The sequence below is a fragment of the Hirundo rustica genome, chromosome 3, assembly GCF_015227805.2.
Source record: "Hirundo rustica isolate bHirRus1 chromosome 3, bHirRus1.pri.v3, whole genome shotgun sequence".
Classification (NCBI taxonomy): domain Eukaryota; kingdom Metazoa; phylum Chordata; class Aves; order Passeriformes; family Hirundinidae; genus Hirundo; species Hirundo rustica.
Window position 1 is genome coordinate 4,362,931 of NC_053452.1, and position 23,608 is coordinate 4,386,538.

The window sequence follows — 23,608 nt, forward strand, 5'->3', positions numbered from 1 at the left end:
TATTGCCTCACCTCAAGTATCGTGTCCAGCAACCAGAAAATTATGCGATATGTGACTAGAAGCAGCTTCACTGAACCACTCCAGAGCCACAGAGAGAAATCAGACACATCCAACTCAGCCGTGGCTGCTGTCTAACCTTGTCTTTAAACCACCAGCCATGCAGACTCCCCAGATCCTAGTGGCACCAGGACAGCAGCACATAATTGCTTTTATTTTTGGAAAATTCCACATTAATCTGCACAGTGCTGCCTTTGCCTTTCACTCTATTATACTGCAGTACATTCATTTATATTTTTTTTCTAATAGAAACACTTCTAGCTTACCCTGTAATCTCAGTTACACAGTATTTTCATAAGACGCTCTGAATTTGATGTAATTTTGGTAGTCTGTTATTTTGTGTGCGGCTAATGGTGCTTTTTCATACAAAATAGATATAAAAGATTTCCACCATTCATTAATGTTGATGGATTGGGGTTTTTCCCTCCATCTTTCTAGTTACAAATAGAAATAATACATTAATTAAGATCAGCTTTTACATTGTGCTGGACATAATTTTCTCCAGTAGCAACCTGTTTGAAACATTTAATATTCCATACTCAACGGTGTTGTGATATTTTACTTTAGAACAGTATTGCACATCACAAATGCAATACACGTAAGCAGTCCAAAGATGAGCCAGCGATGCCACATCAAATCTGAGGTATTTAAACTTAGAAGCTGAGATTCTTCAGCATATGCTCAACACCCTCACACTGCAGTGAAGAGGACTTCCACGTCAATCTGTGTGACAGCTCAAGTATCTGAATAACTCTAGGCCTCGTTATTTTTATTATCGGAGAGTCCTTCCTCTGACGACAGAAACTGATCATACAGTAATTGTGGTATCTGAATTAAAGAGCAGCTCGGTGCTTTACAGCTGGAAGCCCCACTGGTCAACTACACAAAACATAGCTGGACAGGGCTTTCCATGAGCAGTTAAATCCAACAACCCTTGCTGGGCAGGAACAGAGTCTACAAAGGCCAAGGACAACAAAAATAGGACTCCCTCAGATTCAGTTTTCAACAGCGAACTCAGCAATCACTGTCTGCAGGGACAACAACCATGCTATGTATATAGCACAGTCACAGACGAAACTTGATACCTGACCAAATTTCTGATACATTTCTTTTGGAATTATCACAGAAACTATTTCAGGATGTAAAGACTAATTTATCCCCTGCATTCCCGAGGCACAGGAGTACCCTCTTACTTATAGCAGCAAGAAGGGCAAGAGTAGAGGGAAAACCTTTTTCCTCACTCAACAGACACTTAAATCTCCCCTTTGCAGCCCTGATGATTTCTTGTTTGGAATGGCACAGCTCATACAACATATGCAGCATATTTCCTGCAATTACTTTTCGCTGCCCTGCTGCCTGTATGACCCTTTCTCTTTCCCTGTTGGAAGTGCAAGTTGAATTCTGTCTTCCCAGAAACTGATTCTGTGTCTGACCTATTTTTTTTTTTAACACTGTGCTGTAATCTCTGCTGCTTCTTCCTTCTTGTGTTCTCCCATAACAATCATAAACCTGTGTATTTCAATAACCACCTGCCAACATCTGCAAAGGGTCCAATTATCATAAAAGAAAAATGCCCATTTAAGGATTAAATTTTCTCAGCAATAAGATACACACAAGATCAATTACCAGATGACATAGAGATGATTAAAGTTCCTTCAAGAAAATTGTCTTTTTTTTTTTTCTTACAATGCTGGCCAGCTGGCTTCATTATGAATTAGAAACACAGAATCTTCAAAAACAGCCCTGAGCTGCGTAGGGAAAGCAAAATAAATGCAGTTCAAGATGGTATTTACTGGAAAAGCTAACAGTGCCAGAAGAGGTCTCTGTCTGTGAACTGGCACAGACTCTTGGAAACCTCTTCCTCAAACACACTGGATAAAGCATAAGACAACTTACACCAGAAATGATAACCCAGGAAATCCAAACATGGAAGTCACTGCCTGTTTTCTGCACAACATGGCTCATTTCATCAGGATGACTGAGACAAAAATTTCTTCAGTACTTGTTCACAGTGGAGCTTCAATGAATAGTGTATAGGTTTGAGGGTGGTTACGGAGGGTTTTTTTCAGCATTGGAAAGAAGACATTTCCCCTCATGAGTTTTCATTGGCTGTTCAATATTTATTACAGATACTTAAGCAGAGCTTTTACTACCTAACATTCCATTTCACATCAAAAAGATAACACCGATGCAGGTGTAATGCTGCCCTGTAGTCTCATAAAATTATGGCAGCTCCAAATTCCTGAACATAATCCTACCAGAATGCCAGCCCCGTGACAACAGACATTACAGCAAAATGCTAAATAGATTTTACTGGGAAGTCTGTCAACCTCTGAAGCATACATTTATTTACATAAGAGAGACAAAAACATGAAGGGCTTTTTGTCCTGCCATTCTCCCATCTCTCTGTTGTAACACACACACACCCCACTCCCTGCACAGCAGAGAGCTGGGTGATGAACCTGAAGCTTCCATCTAAGATTTGAGAGGGGATGGCAAGTCTTGGGCACTACATTCATTTATATAACATTTAGCTCCACAGAGGCTGATAATTTTGTATCAATCTGTGCTCACTGCTGTGGCGAACTGCACAAAAACAGTGCCCTTTTTTCCCTCTGCCCACAGTGTCAACAGCAGGATTACAACAGGGAACTGGTCAGATGATGGCCCTGTCTCCTCCTGCTGCCCCTAGGCTTTCAGAAGCAAACCTGCTTTCTTCTCAGACGGAGCAAGCATCTTGGGATACCTTCCAAGCTTTTATCAGAAACTTCCCAGGGAATCAAAGTCACTAGCACTGGTCAGGAATCTGAGAAATCAAGATGTGGGGCGTGAAGCAGGAGGAAAAATGGCAAAAATTGCCATTAAAAATATTAATAATTGTTAATTATATTAATAAAAATATTAATAATTGCTTCTCTCCAGGAACAGAAAACTATTTGCCTCCAGTAACAGAAGGCTGGAGAAACAAGATACATCTCCACAGCAAATACAAAGATCTGAACAAAGAAAAGCTCTGATGGCTCACAGCCCTTGCATTCCCAGATCACTGCACTCCACACTGGCTGGAGAACTAGGGAGAACTGAGGAAAAACTGGGTTTCCCGAGCTTATCAGGAAGATTTTCATTTTTGCAAAGGGAAAGATCTGTGCTGACTCCTAAGAGAGTAAGACCAAAGGCTCCACCTTTAGCCCAGCTCAAACCTGTCATTAATGCTGCTGGAAAAGGCCCTGAAGATTGACTTATATTGCACTGCCATTGCTAAGGACTGCTGTGCTTCTTCTTCCCAAACTGCCACCCATCCTTCTTTTTCCCTGTTAAAGATGAACCATGGATGAAATATTAAGCTCTGGCAGCACTGGAGAACCCCTGCCTGAGGGGGCAGAGGGCACTTCTGCCTTCACAGTTTGCAAGGGTCCGACCATAAATAAGCCAGTCACATTAAGGGGGCACATAAAGGATCTCAGGTGAGGAAGAGGATGAAAGATTTTTGATTTATTCTGTTAAAAGCTTAGATCCTCTGCATTAGCAGCCCCCTTTTTCTCCTTGTCCCATCAAACAAGCAGTTAAGGAGTACTGTTAACCATGGGCACCTGGTTAACTATTCCTGGAAGAAGATCTGCATCCACCTTCCTCAGACTCCTTGACCAGCACAACCAAGTCTCCTTCTCTAATCCCTTCCTGAAATGCAACAACTGCAATTACTGGGACATTTCTTTCCAAAGAAGTCATAATCTAAGTGCTAAACTCACTTTTAGTGGAAGATTTTCATTTAACCATTCCTCCCTCCACACATACACATTTATTCTCCCAATAGCAACACAGATCCACTAGCATAGAGATATCAGTAATGGGACTCAGCTCTTCTCTGTACATTATAGCTTCTTTCCTGAGCAGGATTAATCTTGGCAGCTGTCTGACAAGAGAGACTGTGTGGGAGGAAAATGGTTTTATCTTAAACTTGAAAAAAACCCAAAATAATCTTCAAGAGAACAAACTGTGTTTCAACCCTTCTCCCTCAGTGGAAGACTATTTACTAACAGAAAATATCCATCAACAGCAAAAAATACAGAAGCATTGTTCGGAAAGGTAACAAAATGACCACGCGTCTTTTTCTTTCCTTTTATTTATGTGGCCGCTTTTCAAAATGTTTATATAATAAGGCCACAGCTATATTTATAATACAGGAGTCCAGAAGGTAAGTCAGCTTTGAAAGTAACAATGAAGCTGTATTGGATTTGAATGGCCTGGTTTTGGTAGCAGTGGGGCTGCAGGGGTGGCTTCTGCAAGGAGCTGCCAGAAGCTTCCACCATGTCTGGCAGAGACAATTCCTGGCAGCTCCAAAGACAGAATTGCCACTGGCAAGCCTGGGACAATTAGAAATGGTGGGAAAGCCTCTGTGGTAACACATTTAAGATGAAAGAATAAAGAAGTTGTTGTGCAGTTGTAATTGCCAGAGAAGAGTGGGGTGGAACAACTCTGCAGACACCAAGGTGAGTGCAGAAGGAGGGGCAGGAGGTGCTCCAGGCACTGGAGCTGGGATTCCTCTGCAGCCTGTGGTGAAGACCACAGTGAAGCAGCTGTGCCCTGCAGCCCATGGGGATCCATGGGGATGCAGAAAGCCACCTGCAGCCCATGGAGGAGACCCTGCCAGAGCAGGTGGATGCCTGAGAGGAGGCTGTGACCCCGTGGGAGGCCCCTGGATAGAGGAACCCATGCCAGAGCAGCCTGTCCTTGAAGGACTGCACCCCATGGAAGAGTGACCCACACTGCAGTGGATTTGGGAGGACTGCTGCTCATGAGATGGACTCATGCTGGGAGTTTGTGAAGAGCTGTCTCCTGCGGGAGGGTCCCCACAGCGGCGCAGGGGAACAACCCCTCTCCCTGAGCAAGGGAAGAAACCACTTGTAATGAACTGACCATAACCCCATTCCCTGTCTCCTTGTGCCACTGGAGTAGGAGGAAAAGCTGGAAAGGAGGGAGAGGTGGGGAGAAGGTATTTTTAACAGTTCATTTCACTTCTCATTATCCTGCTCTGATTTTGTTAGTGTCACGAATTCAATTCATATCTCTAACTACAGCCTGTTTTGCCCATGATGCTATCTGATGAGTGATCTCTCCCAGTCCTTATCTCAGCCCATGAACTCTTCATTATATTTTTCTTTTTCCAGTCCCGGTGGACAGGGGAGTGACAGAGTGCATTGGCAGGCTCCTGGCATCAGCTCACTACAGATGCAAATCCCATGGTTTTGTTTTCTTTTAGCTGTGGTGGAGCAGGAGATGACTCCGTTGCCAACCCTTCCTCTACTGTACTAACAAACAACAAGGCAGTATGAAGTATCTCCATATTTCTGATCCATTCTTCCAAGGCAGTCACATTGCTCAAACATACCACTGGCCCTCATTATTAAAAACGACCTCTAAAGGTCCCCTTGCTCTGAGATTGTGTTGTGACCTGCACTTGGGAAGCCACATACTCTGATGTCAATGTGGATACCTGGTTTCCAGTCCCTCCAGTCAACACACGCCCCTCCGTGTCCCACTCAGCTCATGGGCTCCTCCCTACCTAGATCACTCAACCTCCTCACTGACTCTGGGCTTTCCTTCCAGCCTGTCCCACTTCTCCTCCCTTCACTTTTGCACTGATGCCTGGACCCATATTACTCTGGCTCCTCACAGCTTTATTCCACCCAGGGCTCTTATCCTTGCTGTCACCTCCTCACAGCTATCTGTCTGTCCATGGGTCATGGCAAGGGCTACTTTCTTGCCTGCAGCTCCAGGGCAAAGTACAGCAGCCCCTTAAATGAAGTCTTTCAAGCCCAAAAAAGCCTAATGGCTGACCTTTTGGTCTGAGACATTTCTGCTAAAGCAATTATCAGACAAAGGCACACGAAAATGCAATTTCACAGAATGCTGGAGATGTCGCTGCTATATCTTAGCTCATTAAGAATTCCAGCTAAAAGATGCAAAAATGGTAAAGGGAATCCCTCCCCTCCCGGCAACTCATTTGGCACCAAAGGTATGTAAGCTAAAATAACAAAATAGAATTGCACCTGGTAATCACAGAAATTTGCAACTGATGCAAAAGAGTCAAAGCAAACCTCTCCTGGAAGGTTCTCCGGACCTCAGATAAAGTAATTTAAATAACAAAACAGTCTCCATTTGAAGCAGTTCAGTTCACTGTGGAATTTACCATCTTGACAGTCAGGATCCCTCACAGGACAGTACTGACAGCAAAAGCCACTGGTGCCTCCCTGCACTTTTTTCTTGAACAGTTCAGTAGGACAAGGCACTACGTGACAACACTACCTGTACCTTCACCCACTGCCAGAATGGCTTCAGGCTCCAGCAATATGAATCTATTCAATAATGTTAAAACCATTGTGTTTGAGATGGTTCTTCAAAGATTAGTTCTTGCTGGATTTCTAGGAATTTAATAACGTTCCGTTCCCACCCCCTTGACTGCAGTGAGGTTCATCACATTACTGCTGCAATGTTTTGAGCATAGCTCCAAATTATTTTGGTTCAAACATACAGTAAATTTTACGCAACACAGCATTTTTGAGCATTTTAAAAGACATGCAGATCATGGAAACAGTAACCCGTTTGCATAGTGCTGTGTCATCTGTCCTAGACTCCTGAAAAACTGACATGGATTCTCAAAGGACTCACTTGATTAAAAAACATTCATTAATTGAGAGAACATCTGTGCTGTTTTTCAGCTAATAACTAAAATTACCTAGGCATCGTAACCTCCTTAGAAGTGAAAAGTACACAAAATAAGTGCAGCCCACTTTCTCACATTCAGGTAGGGCCAAGCAACTTTTTGCAACAGCATTTACCATAACGGTTCCTGAGAGATTTTTATAGCCCTGTGGTGGAAGTTTTCTTCCTGGCTAGCCTGAAAACAGGAACATTTTATTCTTGGTTTCACGCATTAATGTATTAACCATGACAGTGCTGACATTTGTTGCTAAGTAAAATTGATCGTAAATGGTCTAGAAAGCTGCCATTAAATTTAGAAATTAGTTTTAGAGTTTGAAATTAAGTCCTGTCAACACAACTCATGTTTCCATTTATACACAAATTTGACAGGAATTTTTATGGCTTCACACAGAAAAGAAACTTCACATAGAAAAGAAGACAGGAGATAAAACTAATGATTTTAATTGCTCTCAAACTGTATTACATAAAGCAACTGACCTATATGGTATCATAAGAGCTCAAAGACTATTCAGCAGGATAGGCTAGATGTGAAAATGTCATGTTACATGTGGAAATGAAACATTGCTTCACCCCCCCTTCCATTTCCCGGCGCAAACCACAAAGGCAGAATTCACCCAGGGCCATCCTTTTCCTCACATGGGAGATAGTCTCAGTTATTTAAACACGGCTTTATTCCCTGAAATCAAAGGAGGGAGCCATTGGTATGCAGTACCAGGATGAGGCAGAGATTATCAGGAAAAATGAGACTTCACTGCATGTGACAGAAGCCAACTGGGAGTATAGAAACTGCAAATATCAGATGATTACAAAAGGGAACATCTCTGAACGAGAAGGTAGATTCACTTGAGCTGTTCTTAATAGCAGTGCAGACACTTAGTCTAGAGGTATCAAGACAAGTGCCAGTCTGGAATTAGTACAGGAGTGCTCAGACACGTGATATTAGGCTGCAGTGAGAATTGGTGGTTTCATACAAATATTCATACAGGTACTTGTAAAATTTTCAGAGACTTACAGAAATATTTATTTCCAAAGAGCATAGGGAATGAGACTGCACAGTGACTGTACCCAGACACTGCTCTTCAATGTTCTGACTTAATTCAGTGCTTTTCCTCTTAAATTTTCTCATGCATTTTCTCATAAATGACTTTACAAGATCAGGTGGTTCAGAGACAGGAAACACATCTCAGGACAATTTGCTTTAGTATCCACTAATTGTAGATTTTCCCCAGTGATTTATTCTCTGATCCCTGCTTAGTAAACAAAACAATGGAAACCTGAGAATTTCTGTTCAAGGCAGGTTGGACATGTCTCTGCCTCGTAACCCCTCACCTGTATCTGGTTTCTCTTTAGAGAAGGGGATCAGGAAGAGGTACCCCAGAGCACCCAGCTATGAGCATCTCAGGACAATGCAGCACCTAGAGGCTGTGTGGCTCCCTCACATGGCTCTCAACCACAGAAGTGACCTGCCATGAGCATCCTAGTTGGACCTGGGCCAGGAATCACTTGGAATTTCTGCAGAAGCAGGAAAATTAAGCTGGGAATTCATCACACCTTGCTTGCTCTGGTGTCACAACAACAATTACAATCTTATTTAACTTATTTTCCTCTGCTTCCTACGCAAGTATTTCATTGTCATGGGTGTTCCAATGACACAAATCCGGCAATCACATTCTGTCTGGAATAAAATTATTTCCCCCTCTTCATGGTGCAGTGAATTGAAATCTTACTGAAGGATTAAAAAATAATCTATTTGTTGTCATGATATCATTCTTTAGGCCAACCTACTTTCCTTGGGTAGCAAATATATTTTTTGTGCTACCTGGTCCAACTTCAGCCCAGTATTAAACTGGTGCAAAACTCTGTATATGAGGAAAGAGAATCTGCCAGCTCAGAGCCTTCCACAAAAAGGGCCTTTTTCTCCTAAGAGGTTTGTGCTTCTGAAAACTGAGCACACCATTTTTGTAGACTGCAATCAAGAGCCTCGGAAAGAACTACTCAAGTTTGACATCTTACACCCTTCTAGTAACTGGTGTTTATACTATTCCCTGAGAAGAAGGGTATCTATGGTGATTGCTGAGAAAATGCCACCATTCATACCACAAGGTATTTGTCTTGGGTTACAACAATGGAAGATGGAACCAAAAGCATGTATTCTATTACTATCTGTTGAAACTGGTTGGGGAAGTGGTTTTTTCTCTTCTATGACCCATTCCTCATAATTCCAGGGGGAGGGGGTGGGTGTCTTCTGTTAATGGGCCAGCTGTTCAAACCAGGTGGGGCAGTGTTCTTTATCTCTTCCAGGACCCATCCTCCCTCCAGGGGATATCTGCTGTTAATGGGCCATCGAGGCTCACTGCATGGCTGATACAATTACATCATCCCATTGGGAGATGCTCCACCCAGTGGGAGGAGCCAAGCATTCCCACCTGGATAAAACCTGAGAGTCTGAATACCAGGAGAGCCTGTTTGCACTGGATTCCCAGAGGAAGACCAGACACATCTTGCCATCACTGGACACTTCTACAGGACCATCTCTACTCCAACAGAACCACATCTGTCACTGCAGGAGGACTTATTTGGACTGCTCCCAACACCCTGACCAGCAGGGTGTCAGGTTGTGTTCTGACTCTGTCACTGTTTCTTTTTTTTGTTTGTTTGCTTTATTTTTACTACGATATTTTTTATTTTTAATATTCCTAGCAAAGAACGATTATTCCTATTCCCTTATCTTTGCTTAAAAGCCCCTTAATTTCAAAATAATAATAATCAGGAGGAAGGGGGTTACAATCTCCTTTACAAGGGAAGCTCCAGCTTTTCCCTGGCAGACACCTGTTTTTCCAAACTACGACAGTATTCAGGGCTGAATAACCCATGGGTAGCAGGATTCATGGAGGGGATAACCAGGACATGCACTTCAGGTGGCTTCTCCCCATATTAGCGAGTGCACAGAGATGTCCTGGAGACTATGGCATCACTGAATCTTACTGGAGAGACGATACATCTCAGAAAATGTATTACTACTTCTAACAGTGAAATAAAAATAAAAACTGAGGCTATCTGGGAAATGTGTGCATACAGAGGCCACCAAGCTTGAAACAAGCACGGGGAAAAAAGACCCATAATCATAGCCACAGATTTGATCACCTCGATCTCATTAAAAAATGGTCTGTGTCACAAAGAAAACACGACAGCTGCATATAATGATGGAACACTTACCCTGGAGTCCTTTTCCAGATGAAGCTTGTGTTGAAGGCTGCGTCTTCTCCTGGCTTTAGCAAGACCATTGTGATAAAAAAAGTATCCAGATTCTAAAAAAGGGAGCTGAGGAAGAGAGAGAGGGAAAAAAAAAAAAAAGAAACCATCATGGAGCTATTGGTTGTTAATAAGGACGACAAGAAATCTTTTACCTGTGAAGTGATTCAGGAATCTACAACAAGACTTGCGAAGAGTTATACAAAAGAGTCCAAATCACCTTTGAGAATGCCACTCCTAAGTTATTTTTTGAAAATCCAGCAGCATTAAAGTTGTTTGCTACAGGTATACGGTGTATAACTTCACTTGTATACACTTGGTACTCTTTCCACCTTACATTTAAGGTCAACAGTGCCAGTATTTCTGATAGGCAGAAATTCCCTATTTCCTGAAAAAGTCAGAATATAAGAAGAAAATGAACTGCAAAAGATTTGAGACTCCAGAGAGCACCCCTCACCAAGAGAGCTTTACAAAAACGCTTTGCTGAGCTGTTTGCAACATACCCGAACTGACACCATAAGATGGAAGGCAAAAATCAAAGAGATTTCCGCTTTCAGAAAAATATTATACTTGGAATTTTTTCTGAGCACCCCAAAATAGAACGTACAAAGCATATTAAGGAAACAGCTCAGTGTTAGGTGGGAACAGTGTTCTGCACTGGTCTTAATGTCCATGACATTTAAGGAGCAAGCAAACACCTCTGGAGGGCTTCCTAATATTAAATGCATTTCTCTCCTCAGGACTGGCAGAGAGCAACTGGAAGGTTAGTAGATATTTAGCTTTTAGAAGGCTGAAAGACATAGTGTTAGGAGAACAGCATCCCACTTCCAGCACTTGATTAGGGAGCTCCACCTGAATCTCAAATGATCAGTTCTTTCTCCATTTGAACTTAATAGAGACATTCCAGTTGAACATTTAAATCTAACTGCACATTTTTAAATTAATCTTGTCCCTGTTAAAGTGAAAAAAAAATGGTTGGGAAGTTATACATTAATGCTGTGAATATTTCAACTTCAAAGGTTTGACTACCCTGCATGTAAAATACCTTTTTAAAAGAGATATTCTAGAACAGCTATTACAGCCTGTGTATCTCCTTTTTATTACCTATACTTCATGATAACATAAACATCTTAGCAAGAGTTCAGAGATCTTTACTAAAATACCAAGGCTGATGTCTAGATGGAAAAAATGTTGAGAAAACCTGGGCTGAATGCCGGTAGCAGCATCACGGTGCCATAAAACAGATTCTGTTCCTGTATACAGGTATATACAGTGCACAAATATAAATTACCTTCTATGAAATTATCTCCTGTTTCAGTCAGTCTGTCACTAGATCTGGTACACTTCCACGAACATATCTTACCAGGCATGGGAAGCCGTGTGGTAATGGAAGATAGTGAATACTGAAATTTTAAAATCTGGTCATTCCAAAAATGAGTATACACGTTTGGGTTTTCTTTTTCTTCAAAGCACTTTTTTAGTGTTAATTGAAACATTTAGTATCACTGAAATGAAAGCATTTAATTTTCACATTAAAGTTTCATTCTGTATGATACATAAACATGAAGTAACTTTAAAAAAAAATCAAAGCATTCTGTTGTGATAAAAAGACCTCTTTTAAAGTGTTTATTAAAGGTCAAGGAGATTTCATCAAAATCATTATGGTTCCCTGGAGCTGATCTGCATGGCTGACTGGAGAGCTTTTCTGGGCAAATAATCAGAATATTTAGCTTCAGCTCCACAGACCTGTGAAAAATACAACAGCTGAGGCAGAAGAAGAAAGTAGGCTATGAAAGCTCACTGTAGAGGCCACAAAAGTCTCCTGCACTTTGTATACATCCTCAGAGTCAGAGCTCTGAAAGTTCAAATTCTGTCTGGGCCTGGGTAATGGTTTTAAAAAGCAGATTTACATTTAAACTTGTACCTGACATCTTTACCAACTGGGTGATCAGGTATTTACATAATACAGATTTTAGTAATAGATCTGGCTCTCCAGGAAAAGGCCCTTCCCCCACATTACTCTATGCCTCAAAAACATGCAGGCGGAAAAAAAAAATCTAAACAGGCAGATTAGTTACAGCTTGAAATCCATCCTGGTGTGCTATCCATTACCATCCTTTGCTGTCTGTGGCCCAATTAACCATCTGATTCTCTCCAATAAATCAAGATACTTTTCTTCCTTTTATTTCAGTATCAACCATTAAAATCAAATCCAGTCAAATATTGATTGTGATGTTCCTCCATTAAGGATTAGTCTAAGCAACTTTGAAGATATCTGGAAATAGATATTTGCTGTTTATTTTCCATTTAAGGTTAGTTTCTAATACCTCTTAGCATGAAGCAACGTTGACTACAGCAACCTTTTAAATCTGGTGTATTCAAGTTTGACCACGAGCAATTACAATCAGTACAACAATGACCAGATTTACGAACAAAGTCCATAATGAGATTGACTAAGATTATCCCACTCTTTCCACAGTTATCCCAGTAACCTCTGGGGAACTCGGATATTTTACGGTTCACGTGGTTTTTCACACCAGATCAATTAAACCTAGAGAGGGACACCCAGGAAGGCAGCTCAGTGAGGCAACATCTCAAAGATTATGTGATCCAGCACTGTGGGTTGGGAATAATTAACAGCAGAAACCAAGCAATTTTCAGGAAGAACCCAAACTCTGCAGTAAATCCTTGAAATCAATGAACATACACATGGGAGAAATCAGACACCAGAGAAAGGGCCTAAAATGTCAAGCTTTGATGAGGATTTTGTGCTGAGATCTGTGAATACCACAAGAAATTACTGAAACTTCCAATTCTGAGGGACTCTTGCTACCAGGCCAGTAGCTTCTTGACCTCAACCAAATGGAGAACACAGGTAGCCCATGGCAGGATTTACATTCCCACTATCCAGGAAGTCTCTTGTTTTAGAGCTACAGCAAAAGAGCAACTTGTGAAACCAACAGTGCAAATAATGAAGCAATGAAAACAGATCTCCTGTACATAAAGGCTCCAAAGTGTCATCAGCAGGATCTGCTCTGTAATGCTGTAGCTGTAAAGCTGGAATTGCTGTGGAGTAAAATTCCTATTCTGGCAACAGCAGGCTCAGCACATACCATGGAGCAATAAAGCACTCAGCCTGGTGGTTCAGGTTCTTTTTGTAAGAGAAAAGCAAAGCTTCCCGCCCTCAAAAAAAAAAATTAGCAATTAAGTAAGATAACTAATTACCGGAAAGCACTTTAACGTTCAAGTGAGGAGGATTATTTAGAATTAGAAATGGGCCTACTTATTGCCTTGATGTATAAATATTGCCCATTACAGTGCACAACTTTCAGAATCTCGGGAATTACAAGCACTTCATTACTCGCAATTTTTGTATAAAAAGTACTGGTGAAAAATACATGCAAGCAAAACCAGAATCACAAATAAAAAACATTTTATATCCACCTCTCTCCTCCTTTTCTTCCTATTTGCAGCCTCCTTGTGGTTATTAATAACACTTTCTGAAGCAAAGATGAAATGTGTTTAACCCTCTTCCTGAAGGATGAGAACAACAAAAAAAACTTGTAAAAATTCAGTGATCAACTAAACGCAGGAAGGAAAAGCTTTTTCAATGGAAGAGGCTTAACTGAAAGCAGAATAGACTTGATGATCTTAGGGTCTTTTCCAACCTTAACAGTCCATGATTCTAGGAAAATGGCTAGGATGTACAATTTGGTATAGAAAGAAGCAGGAAAAGTTTCATATTGTCCACAGTTTTAGCACCAACACGTCTGAGCCACAGAAGTTGAGGTATAATCATTACTGAAATAAAAATAAGTTAAATTCATGGCTATCATGAGGTTTCAACCCTTCTGCACTCTCCCTCCTTACAGTCTTTCCCCAGCAAGAAAAGGGAGTGACTCTGTGCTGCCCTAGATGCCACTGCTGGGAAGAAGGGCTGTAAACACGCAGCTACAATTCTCGCGTCAGGCCAGGCATTGCTCCTGAGAGAGGCCATTCCCCGGTATTAAAAGGGAGAAAAAAGCCCACTGCTGAGCCCTCAACTGCTTTGAGAAGGAAAAATCAGGCATAAAGCAGCCTGCTCCTCAGAGACACCTGATCTGGGATGGGGCAGCACACATGGTTCCCTCAGAGCTGGTGGCTCCCATCCCATCTTGTCTACTTGACAGAAAAAATCAAACTGCCCTCCTTTCCCGGTCTTGCCTCGAACAACATCCACCAATGACACCAGCTGCAGTTCTGCCTGTCACAAAGCAGAAGAAATCAATTATCAGCTACAAAGCAGTGCAGAAGTTTAAAGAAAAGCCACACAAAGACTAAAATCAGATACTGTTCCTCATTCTAAAACTGCAGCAACTGAGACCACCTTGGGCAGAGCTAACACTGAAAACAAGCATCAGCATGTCCTGACCAGAAAAGCCCATCTAGCACAGGTATTACGAAGTAGCAATAAATTCTTAAGAAAATACCCAAGTCGAATAAAGCTGCCAGCAGCATCAATACTTTATCTGGCTCTCAGGGAGAGGCCTGGCATTCACACACTGTCACTAATTTTAAGAGGTAATATATGATACAAAAATAAAGATGAACATTGGTTCCAAGGCTTATCTTTAATAGCAAATTTTACTGGCTCCTTATCTTTAACATTGCATTTTACTGCTCACTACAGAGATCTATCTACATACATTATGGTGCCCACAAAAAAGCCCAAGAACAACCCGGATTGCCCCCTCTTGTTTTAATGGGAACTCTCTCTGCCCAGCCTTCCCAGATTGCCTTTCCCAGTGTTTCACATCATGCAGAATCCCTACAGCACACTGCTGGCTTTTGTGCATCATTTCCAACGATTTCTCCCCAACACTAATATTCTAAAACCAGTTTAATTTTTTGTTAAGGTTCCTCTCCCAAGTTAAAAATGGGGACAACAGTCTGCAACAGCTTTCTTTTGAGCAAAATCATTTATGAATACAAGCAAAGGGCAATTTATAGCAAGTTACCACCTTCTTTGGTCACCAAAATCAGCATAAATGGATCTGTCAGCGAATGGGATTCACAGAAAGCCCTCATTCAGCCAGGCTGACAAAGACCCTCCCCAGAGCTCCTTGCCTGCCTTAGTATGAATATGTAGCTGGGGATATGAGAGTTCAGACAAACACTGGTGCTAAAGGGAAAAAAATACACCCATCCCCCAAATAATAATTTAATTTTTTTTTTAAAGAAGTATAACACAAAACATCTCTCCCCACAGAGTCCAAGCACTGCTCAAGCATCACTCCTGACTTTGACAGGAACCATAAATCAGCACAGGTGAGTTCTTTCAACCCATTACTGCTCAGTAATTACAAAACAGAAAATATGACTTCAACTCTGTAAAAATAAATGTATTTGGAGCCTTCACAGCCCCCACAGGCCTCACACCTTCAGTTACCTTTGTAAGTGAAGCACAACAAAGTACCTTGCAGCAGAAATTAGAAACCTTTTCATCCCAGTTTCACCAAATGCACTGAGGGTGCTTATAAATATTCAGTATGAATTTTTAAACTCTCTCTCTCTAATTTTCCCTCACCCCAATTAGCATTAGAAACCATTTTTCCTTTAAATACACCGATGGGAGCCAAGTCTGAAGTCAAAAAACACTCACTCACTTTAGGGACAAGGGCCATGTAAGAGGAGAGCTAGCTAGAAACACAAGCAGCCTCAGGCACCAAAATGACACAGAACAAAGCACAAACATGAAAGGATTAATTCAAACATGGGTAGAGAAATGTGAAACAGCACTAAAGCTGCACCAGGGATCACCCAACATGAAATCCAGTCTACTGTGTCCCCATGGCCCCAGGCAAGGATTTGACACTTTCTCATTTGCGTGCTATAATTACTCCGAAGGCTCAAAACAAGGAGCTCAGGTGGAGCCAGGGTTCTGCACAAGCTCCAAAGAGCCCCAAAGCCTGGCACAGTCAGACCAAGGCCTGAGTGCTATGATTCAGACTTCCTGGCTCAGTTCTCATTGCACTTGTGTCTTAACCAGCTGCCTCCACCAAAGTCTAATCTGCTTCTCTTGGCAAATCTGGCAGGTGGAGGTGTTATAGCCAGAGCTCCAACACTCCCAAAAGGTACGTTTCATATTAAAACATCATCAGATCACCCTGGTGAAATCAATTCATTAGCACAAGGCCAAAGGTTCTCTTACAAATTAATTCATAATTGCCTGACTTAAGACATTTTCATGTGTTTTCAGCTCTGTTTCAAATAAATATCCAACCATCTCCCTTAAAGGAATCAGCAGTGGGTGGCAGTAGTAAGAAAGGACCAAGACTAAGTAGAGAGATACAAGTCAATGGAAATACTGAAACAAACATGACAACAAGGGCACCAGCTACTGTTATTTAGAACAGTGGGTAACCTGCAAGAACACAGCAAAAATGCTTAAAAAGTTCCATTACATCTTCTCAAGCCAGCAGACGTAGTTTCCAATAGTTTCTGAAAGGTCTCCTCATCCCCACAGCAAAATATCTTTTTCTCTAGAAAGAGTGTAAAGTCAAGAGTGATGTCCAAACACTTTGTAGAATATATGCCTCTGGATTTTATTTTATCCAAAAGGATAAAACAAAGCCTTTTGCCTTGTCCCTCTTGCATGCAGCAAGAACAAGGTTAAACAGTCTTCTCAACAGCTGGACGTGAGGTGCTTGATAAAAACCTGGAAGTAAATAAAAGAAACTGAACCAGTCGTGGACTGCTACTACACTTACATGTCCAATCTGCCTGCGTGGAATTCATCTGAATGCCCTGTACAATTCATGGCAAAAGAAAAAGAGGCCCTTTGAAAGCATCATTATCTCACTTATCTGAGGTGGCCATGTTAAAATACAAGCAGAGCTGAGCTCTTTTACTCTGAAGTCTGTAAGAGAAGCACTGCTGTTCAGGTAGATCAGTTCTGATGTTAAATGGCTATCGTCATTTTCTCGTCAGTTTTGTTGTTACAACACCCTACCCAGTGCTTCCAAGCACTTACAAAACACTGCTCCACTGGTTTGGTTACAAGTTCGTGATATTTGGACCTTGATCTGCAATTGAATGAATCACACAGCTGTAAGGTTTTACTGCACCTGTATCACTGTTAAGTTTGTCACTGAAGATCTCCATCCTGCAAGCACATGGAGTCATAAAAGTCATCAGTGACAATACCCTGGATTTGCTGATAGTTTTATCAGTGAATTGGAGAAGCCATTTGACATTTAAGAAATGGTTATTCTAGTTTATGGGAATGGATCTGTGCAGTTTAGAGAGTTTTATCCGTTACTCCCCAGTAACTGTAAACACCATTATCAATTCTACCACGTGCCCTGTTGAAAGCAGGATACTTCCCAGATTTCAGGGAGAATGCTGTTGCTTATGCACTAGCCTTCAAATTGGACTGTCTGGGTTAATCCAGATTGTCATTACCTGGATGAGGCGATTATTATTGTTTGGCTGACAGGCTGAAGCAGAGGCTGAGCAATCATCATTATGTCCTCTCACATAATTGGGGGGGGTGTGTGTGTGTGTATGTGTGCAAGAAGAGATGCTCAGTCAAGCCCTGGGCACCAGAAATAATTCTGGAGTTCAGCACCAAAAAAGTCACTGGGAGCATCTACCAACTGTGTTGTCATTTTTAGCAGCCACTAACATCCACTGGGAAAAGGAGACAACCTCTCCAATCATGCAGCTACACAACTCCATAACAACCTCACAAACAACAGATAAACATACACATCATTTAGAATAATTAAGTAAGCATGAGTTCATCAGAAGGTGAATCAATTAAATTTTCTTAAAGCATGTATGTGTAACATAAAATGTTTTTTCTACAGAAATTGGGAGAATTTTACCCTCCCATTAAAACAAAACAAAAATACCTCCACTCCCCAAAAAGAAATAACAAAAGAAAATAAACAAACACACACCTCCATCCCCACCCAAACAAACAAAAATGAGAAAAGAGGACAGAAATCAGACTCCAGACATTCTTTAGAGACAGTTGGTCAGTACTTGACCCTGTTAATTAACCATAACTCATTTAGTCTGAGGCAGTCAGCACTGTAACAATAAAGCGGGGGGCAGGGGGGGGTGAGGATGGTAATCCAGAAGTGGCTTTGACAGTTCTACATTTTATTAACAAAAGTGAATAAAATTTTGTAAGTGCCTGTCTCCTGCTTGGAGCAATGGAGCTCCTCAGGGTATCCTGTCACTTTTTTGATGTTCTGGTGTGTTTTCAAAGCATCTCTCAAGATTCTGTGAAAGTTTTCACACCTCGAACGACCCTCTCTCCAAGACCATTCAACCTATGACCATTTCCTTTGCTATTTCCCTCTCTGCTCTTGCTTCACATGGTAACAACTCTGCTCTAGGACAGAATCAGAACTAAATCTCCAAAGACATGAGTTTCAGGATCTTCTAATATTCGGAGAGAATCTTGGGCAATTAGAGCTGTAATATTCTTGTTTCAGCTGCCTCCCATGTAAAATGGCCTACTCTTATAAGTACTAGTGGAGTAGTTTTATTGATTGATAGGATTCATATAATTAATGTTTGCACAGCACTGCAGACTGTGATATGAAATTCTTAACTGTAAAACACCAAGTGCCATTGCAAACATACATTAATGTGTATTATCTACACATGTAATATACCTGTGTGCAATCAGGCACCTCTTTAGCAAAAAGTATTTGTTAAATGTTGTAATATATTTAAGGAGTATAAGATGGAAATCTCTTCTTCCTATCACTGTATCTCCCTTAGAGAAAACTCGTAAGAAACGTTTTGATTCAAAATTAGAGTCTGCAAATTTAAATGGCCATGGCACACTTCTGAGATAGATTAATAGTGCTGACAGCAATTAGCACTGCCTACAAAAGGCCACTTTGCCTCACCCCTGATTTACAGCCCATCTCTCCTTTTGAGAATAACCAAACAGGTTGACTGCTATTGTCACACAGGAGCCTCGTGTCACATCAGCTCCAGAAACACAAGAGACAAAAGCCATGAGCTAAAGTTTGCCATTTAAAGAACATTAAGATGCAGTGTGCCCCAGACACAAATCACCAGTACTTAAAACCTCACGGATGAAAGAGGGGCAAGACATTGCTAAACACTGAGATCATGATTTGCAGTAAGGCACCTCAGAGTTATTTTTAAGTCCACATTCATGTAACAAAGTGTCCACATAAACATGTACGCAAGTGCTCAGCCCAGGCAGCATCTAAAAGCAGAGCCAGGAACTGAAGTTTGAATGAAGTAGAGCTGTAAGAGCAACTCAGAGCAAAATTAGTTGGTTACTGACAAGAGCTACTCAAGAAGGCACAGAAGATGTGAATTACTCTAATGCAAAGATGTCAGTTCTTACCGACACCTTCAGAAGATCTGACCTCTCATGCAATTCAAAACCTTTACTCTTTCCTTTTTGCTCCACGTCTGTTTAATGCTAGGCTGCCAAGCAAGAGCTGATAGACAGAAAGTGCTTCACAAAGAGGTTTCTGTTATTACACCACTCTGAAAAAGTCTTCCAGTTGCCAGAGAAGCAGTCAGTTCCTTGAGAAAAATACGTGCTTTATAGGAGAGAATCCGATGAGTAACAATTAGAAACAAAACTGTGACATTAAGGGACAGAATGACAGGAGGGTCACACTTTCTTCCATTTTTTTTTTTTTTTTTTCCCAACATAAGGTAGTAGGATTGAGAAGAGCAGGGGAAGGAAGCTTCAAGAAAAAACATTTTCAGCGGAGCCAAGAAAAACAGAACATTTTGGAAGACTGCTGTTTTCCTTATTTTTGTCATGTTCCTTGATTCTGCTAGGAGGAAGTCACAGGCATCAATCCTCGCTATTACAAGATCAGGTCAGAGGCAAATCCTTTACTCAGGCTACCACAACCTGGAGAGAGCTCCTGTTGGCTCTTGACACAACAGCACAATGGTCACTTCACAACAAGGAGCAACTGCTCTGAGTGGGGTCAAGAACTCTGCAGTACACGGAAGGAAAAGGACAACCAACCTAACAATAATGACGAGAAAGGAAAGCAAACAGCAACACCACCTCTTGGCCTCCCTCCCAGGACCTCCCTCACTGACCTTTCAGGCAACTATGAAATAAGTCTTTTACTGCCAATTAATAAATGATGGAAGTTTATTGCTGGCAGAAATTGTTCTCAGTCCAGCTTGTGCATATATGTTATCTCGCTCCTATGACATTAGTCGAGCAAGGGAAATGTAGGGTTTTAATTAATCACTCAGCCTTTAGAGCCTGAAAAACTGCTTTCTCTAGCAAGGCATAATATATTTAACACGAATAATATATGTTCAGTTAGAAGAAGGAAAAATGGGATTTTACAGAGTCACGCTAAATGTTTTAATCGCCATCAAAAGAAAGAGAAAAAAAATCCACTTGCTTTTCTGACATGGTTCTATTCTGAACTATATCTTAATTGTAGGAGAAATGGAAAGGTTTTACAGTTAGGAGACGAAAAGTACATTTGCCCATGAAGCTTGGGGGTTTGAATGGCAATATAAAAATTAAAAGGTGGAAATGCTGCCAAGATGATGATGTTGTAATCCACGACCATCATTCCATCAATGCTAGCAGCCAATTCTTCCAAATCTGCAAATGTGTTCCAGTTCTGATTTCTGGTACTTCACTCAAATTCTGAACTGACAGTTCCACCTTACAACTGGCTCAAAATAACTTCTAAATAGCTAAATGCAGTTGAAGTACAGTTCTAAAGTTAATTGATACAGGGAAGAGTAAAGTCCCCATGGGACTGATGGGAATCCAACAGTCATGGTTAGAGCTAATTCACCGTATCTTGGCTGCAGCTAAAAGCCTAAAAAAGAAGCTTTTGCTGCACTTGGTGTTGCACAGCAGGTGACAGAGACAGTACTCACCCACAGAGCAGATTTCAGAATCACACTCCTCCGTTTCACTGGCTTTTCATACAGAATGAGTAGGTAGAAAGAAGGAACCTCTGTCATGAGGAAAGGGGAGGCTATATTCCACCTCTTTTACTACCCATACAAGGAAGAGATTTACCTCTTTGCCTCTAGTTATCCAACAACCATCTGAAGCAGCAAATTTCTCTACTTAATAATAATACTATTTAAATATATATTTGCTGGGTTTCAAGTTTTTCACAGATTGGTTCTCTGGAAAAAGCCACTCTGACATATTACCATCTTATTTATCTGGTAAGCAAACAATCTAGTTCAGTCATGAGTATCTGCGACACATTTGCCAACTGGTTTGATGTAAACACTGAGGTCATTATTTCCATTTACTTTCTGGGGACAAAGTAGTTAAGAATGTAACACTTCCACAGAAGTTTTGTTTGAGAAGGTAGGTAATGCAGGACAACATCCCAGTTCACTCCTTGTGAAAGAGCTATCACTACCCAATTTATTTATTTATAATCACAGTGTATAACTGGAGAGAGTGGCCGAGCTCGTAATTTCTTTTTTAAGTCCAACCTCCTGCTACTTGCTGAACACAGCTGAGTTACACTGTCGAGCTACTGTCATAAATCCATGACCAAATCGTATTTCACACTGCATGACAAACTACGTGTCACGGCCACTCAGAACTTCACACCGTACACACCGGATTCAGCTCTCTCTGGGATGGTGCTTTCTGTCACAAAACACGGCCTGAGCCTGCTGAGCTGAAATGAAATCTCCATTTCAGTAGCACGGGGTTTGCTTTTTCAATGAACTTATGAGAGTTAAATGCAGAGCTTGCCTTGATTTACAAGAGCAACACATTAGACTTTGACAAATACTTGAGCAGTTCAGCTTCCTCCCGCCAGAGGCCATGGATGGAGGGAAGTGTTGGGCTGCTCACTGCAATATTTATAGCCACCGTGCAGCAGCATCCTGTAGAGACCTGACCCATTTAATTATCTGAAAAAGTTGAAAGGAAAAAAAAAAAAAAAAAAAAAAAAAAAAAAAAAAAAAAAAAAAAAAAAAAAAAAAGAAGAAGAGGAAGAACAGGGTTTCTGATGACTGGAATAACATTGCGGGACCAAGGTAAATTTTAGATCTATTAACAGCACTGAATTTGCTGCTACTGCTCAGACAGAAGCTACCCACCCATTCTGTGGACTGCAACAGCACAAAAGGGTCTCCCAGCTGTAATGCTTTAATAAGAACTGGCAGAATTTATCATTCATTTTAACAATTTGGCCTGATTTCCAGCTCACAGAATTTCCCATGAGCATGGACATTTCTCAGAACTTACTAATGGAAACTAACTACCACATAAATTCTACCCATGTTTTGACTACTACTTTGCAACTGCTTTATTGCAAGCATTTGAAACCTGAGTTGCATGCATCAATTTTAATTGAACAACTCCATAGATGGATGAGATTAAGGGTCACATGCAAACTTCTACTTAGCTACACTAAGCTAACTAAGTAACTATTACCAGCATAACTCTTCCAGGAAGTCTAGAAGCTCTTACATTGTTGTTGCTTTGGCTTGGTTTTGTTTGTTTGGTGTTTTTTTTTGAAATCGACATGGTCTTACTGCTAAAAGCTCCAGTGGAAATGAAATTTCTGCTAATATTGTTCTGAATTGGAATGAGTTAAACGTGTCAGCACTCCTATACTGATAGTAGCAGCACTGCAAATGGGTTTGTTTCCCCACTTTTACCTCATCAGTAGAGTTACAGCAGTAAAAGTTTTCCTAAGGGTTGGTGGGGTCTTTTATCATCTGTCATGTTCTGCGAAGAAGATAGAAAGCTATCTTTCACACAACAGTTGGACTTTTAAAAGGATAACACAAATTCAAACACTTCTGTCCTTCTCTGAAGAACCCAAGCAGCAGACTCAGTCTCTGGGACCATTTGCCTGCTAATAATCAAATACCAAGGATGCCACAGGATCTTGGAAGGAAGCATTTCAAGCTGGGTGTGAACTTATAATTTCTTTTGGTCTAGGACTTCAATCTGGATTTGAACTCCCAAACTACAAACAAACTGCCCTCCCTCATTTGCAGTACCCTAAACCATCTCGGTCTGGTTAGGCATGCAATGGGATCTGTCCTTCTGGCCCGAGTCTTCAAAGCAGGGGACTCTTGGAATAAACAGTTTCACTTTTGCTGCACAGCTCTGCAGACCAAGGTTAGGGGACAGATTCAATGCTGGGTATGTTCACAGCTCCTCAGTAACAGCCCTCAGACTGCTCTCAGCATCCAAAAAGCCCACCTAGAGGAATGAGAGCTTTCAGCGGGACCACAGACGGAGCTACAGCATGTGGGATCCCAAAAGTCACACACACACAGAGGCAATTTGTGTGTCTGTATGTTGTAGAGCCCAAGAATAGTCCGAAAATCATCTTCAAGAAAGCTACCTGGGCAGAAGGAAGGAGATCCCAGACTGACAGGCACTCTGGGGTAGACAGCAGGAGACAGGCTACTACACAGCACGTTCAGTCCTGGTGTGCTGGGATCACAGCGTTCAGGGAATGCTCTCCACTTCCTATATGCTTTTTCCTTGACACTGGCAAAACTGGCATAATGTAAATGAAAACCAACGATTGCACATTCCCCATTG

General features: G+C 41.3%; 1 protein-coding gene across 2 annotated transcripts in view; it reads right to left on the reverse strand.

Moving 5' to 3' along the window:
* The window catches only part of PCSK2 (proprotein convertase subtilisin/kexin type 2), a 102,239-nt gene that overhangs the window by 73,371 nt on the left and 5,260 nt on the right, over window positions 1-23,608 (reverse strand). For both annotated transcript variants that reach the window (XM_040059104.2, XM_040059102.2), the window contains one exon: window positions 9,997-10,101. In XM_040059104.2, the coding sequence (XP_039915038.1) occupies window positions 9,997-10,101 (105 nt within the window). The remainder of the gene's footprint in view (window positions 1-9,996; window positions 10,102-23,608) is intronic.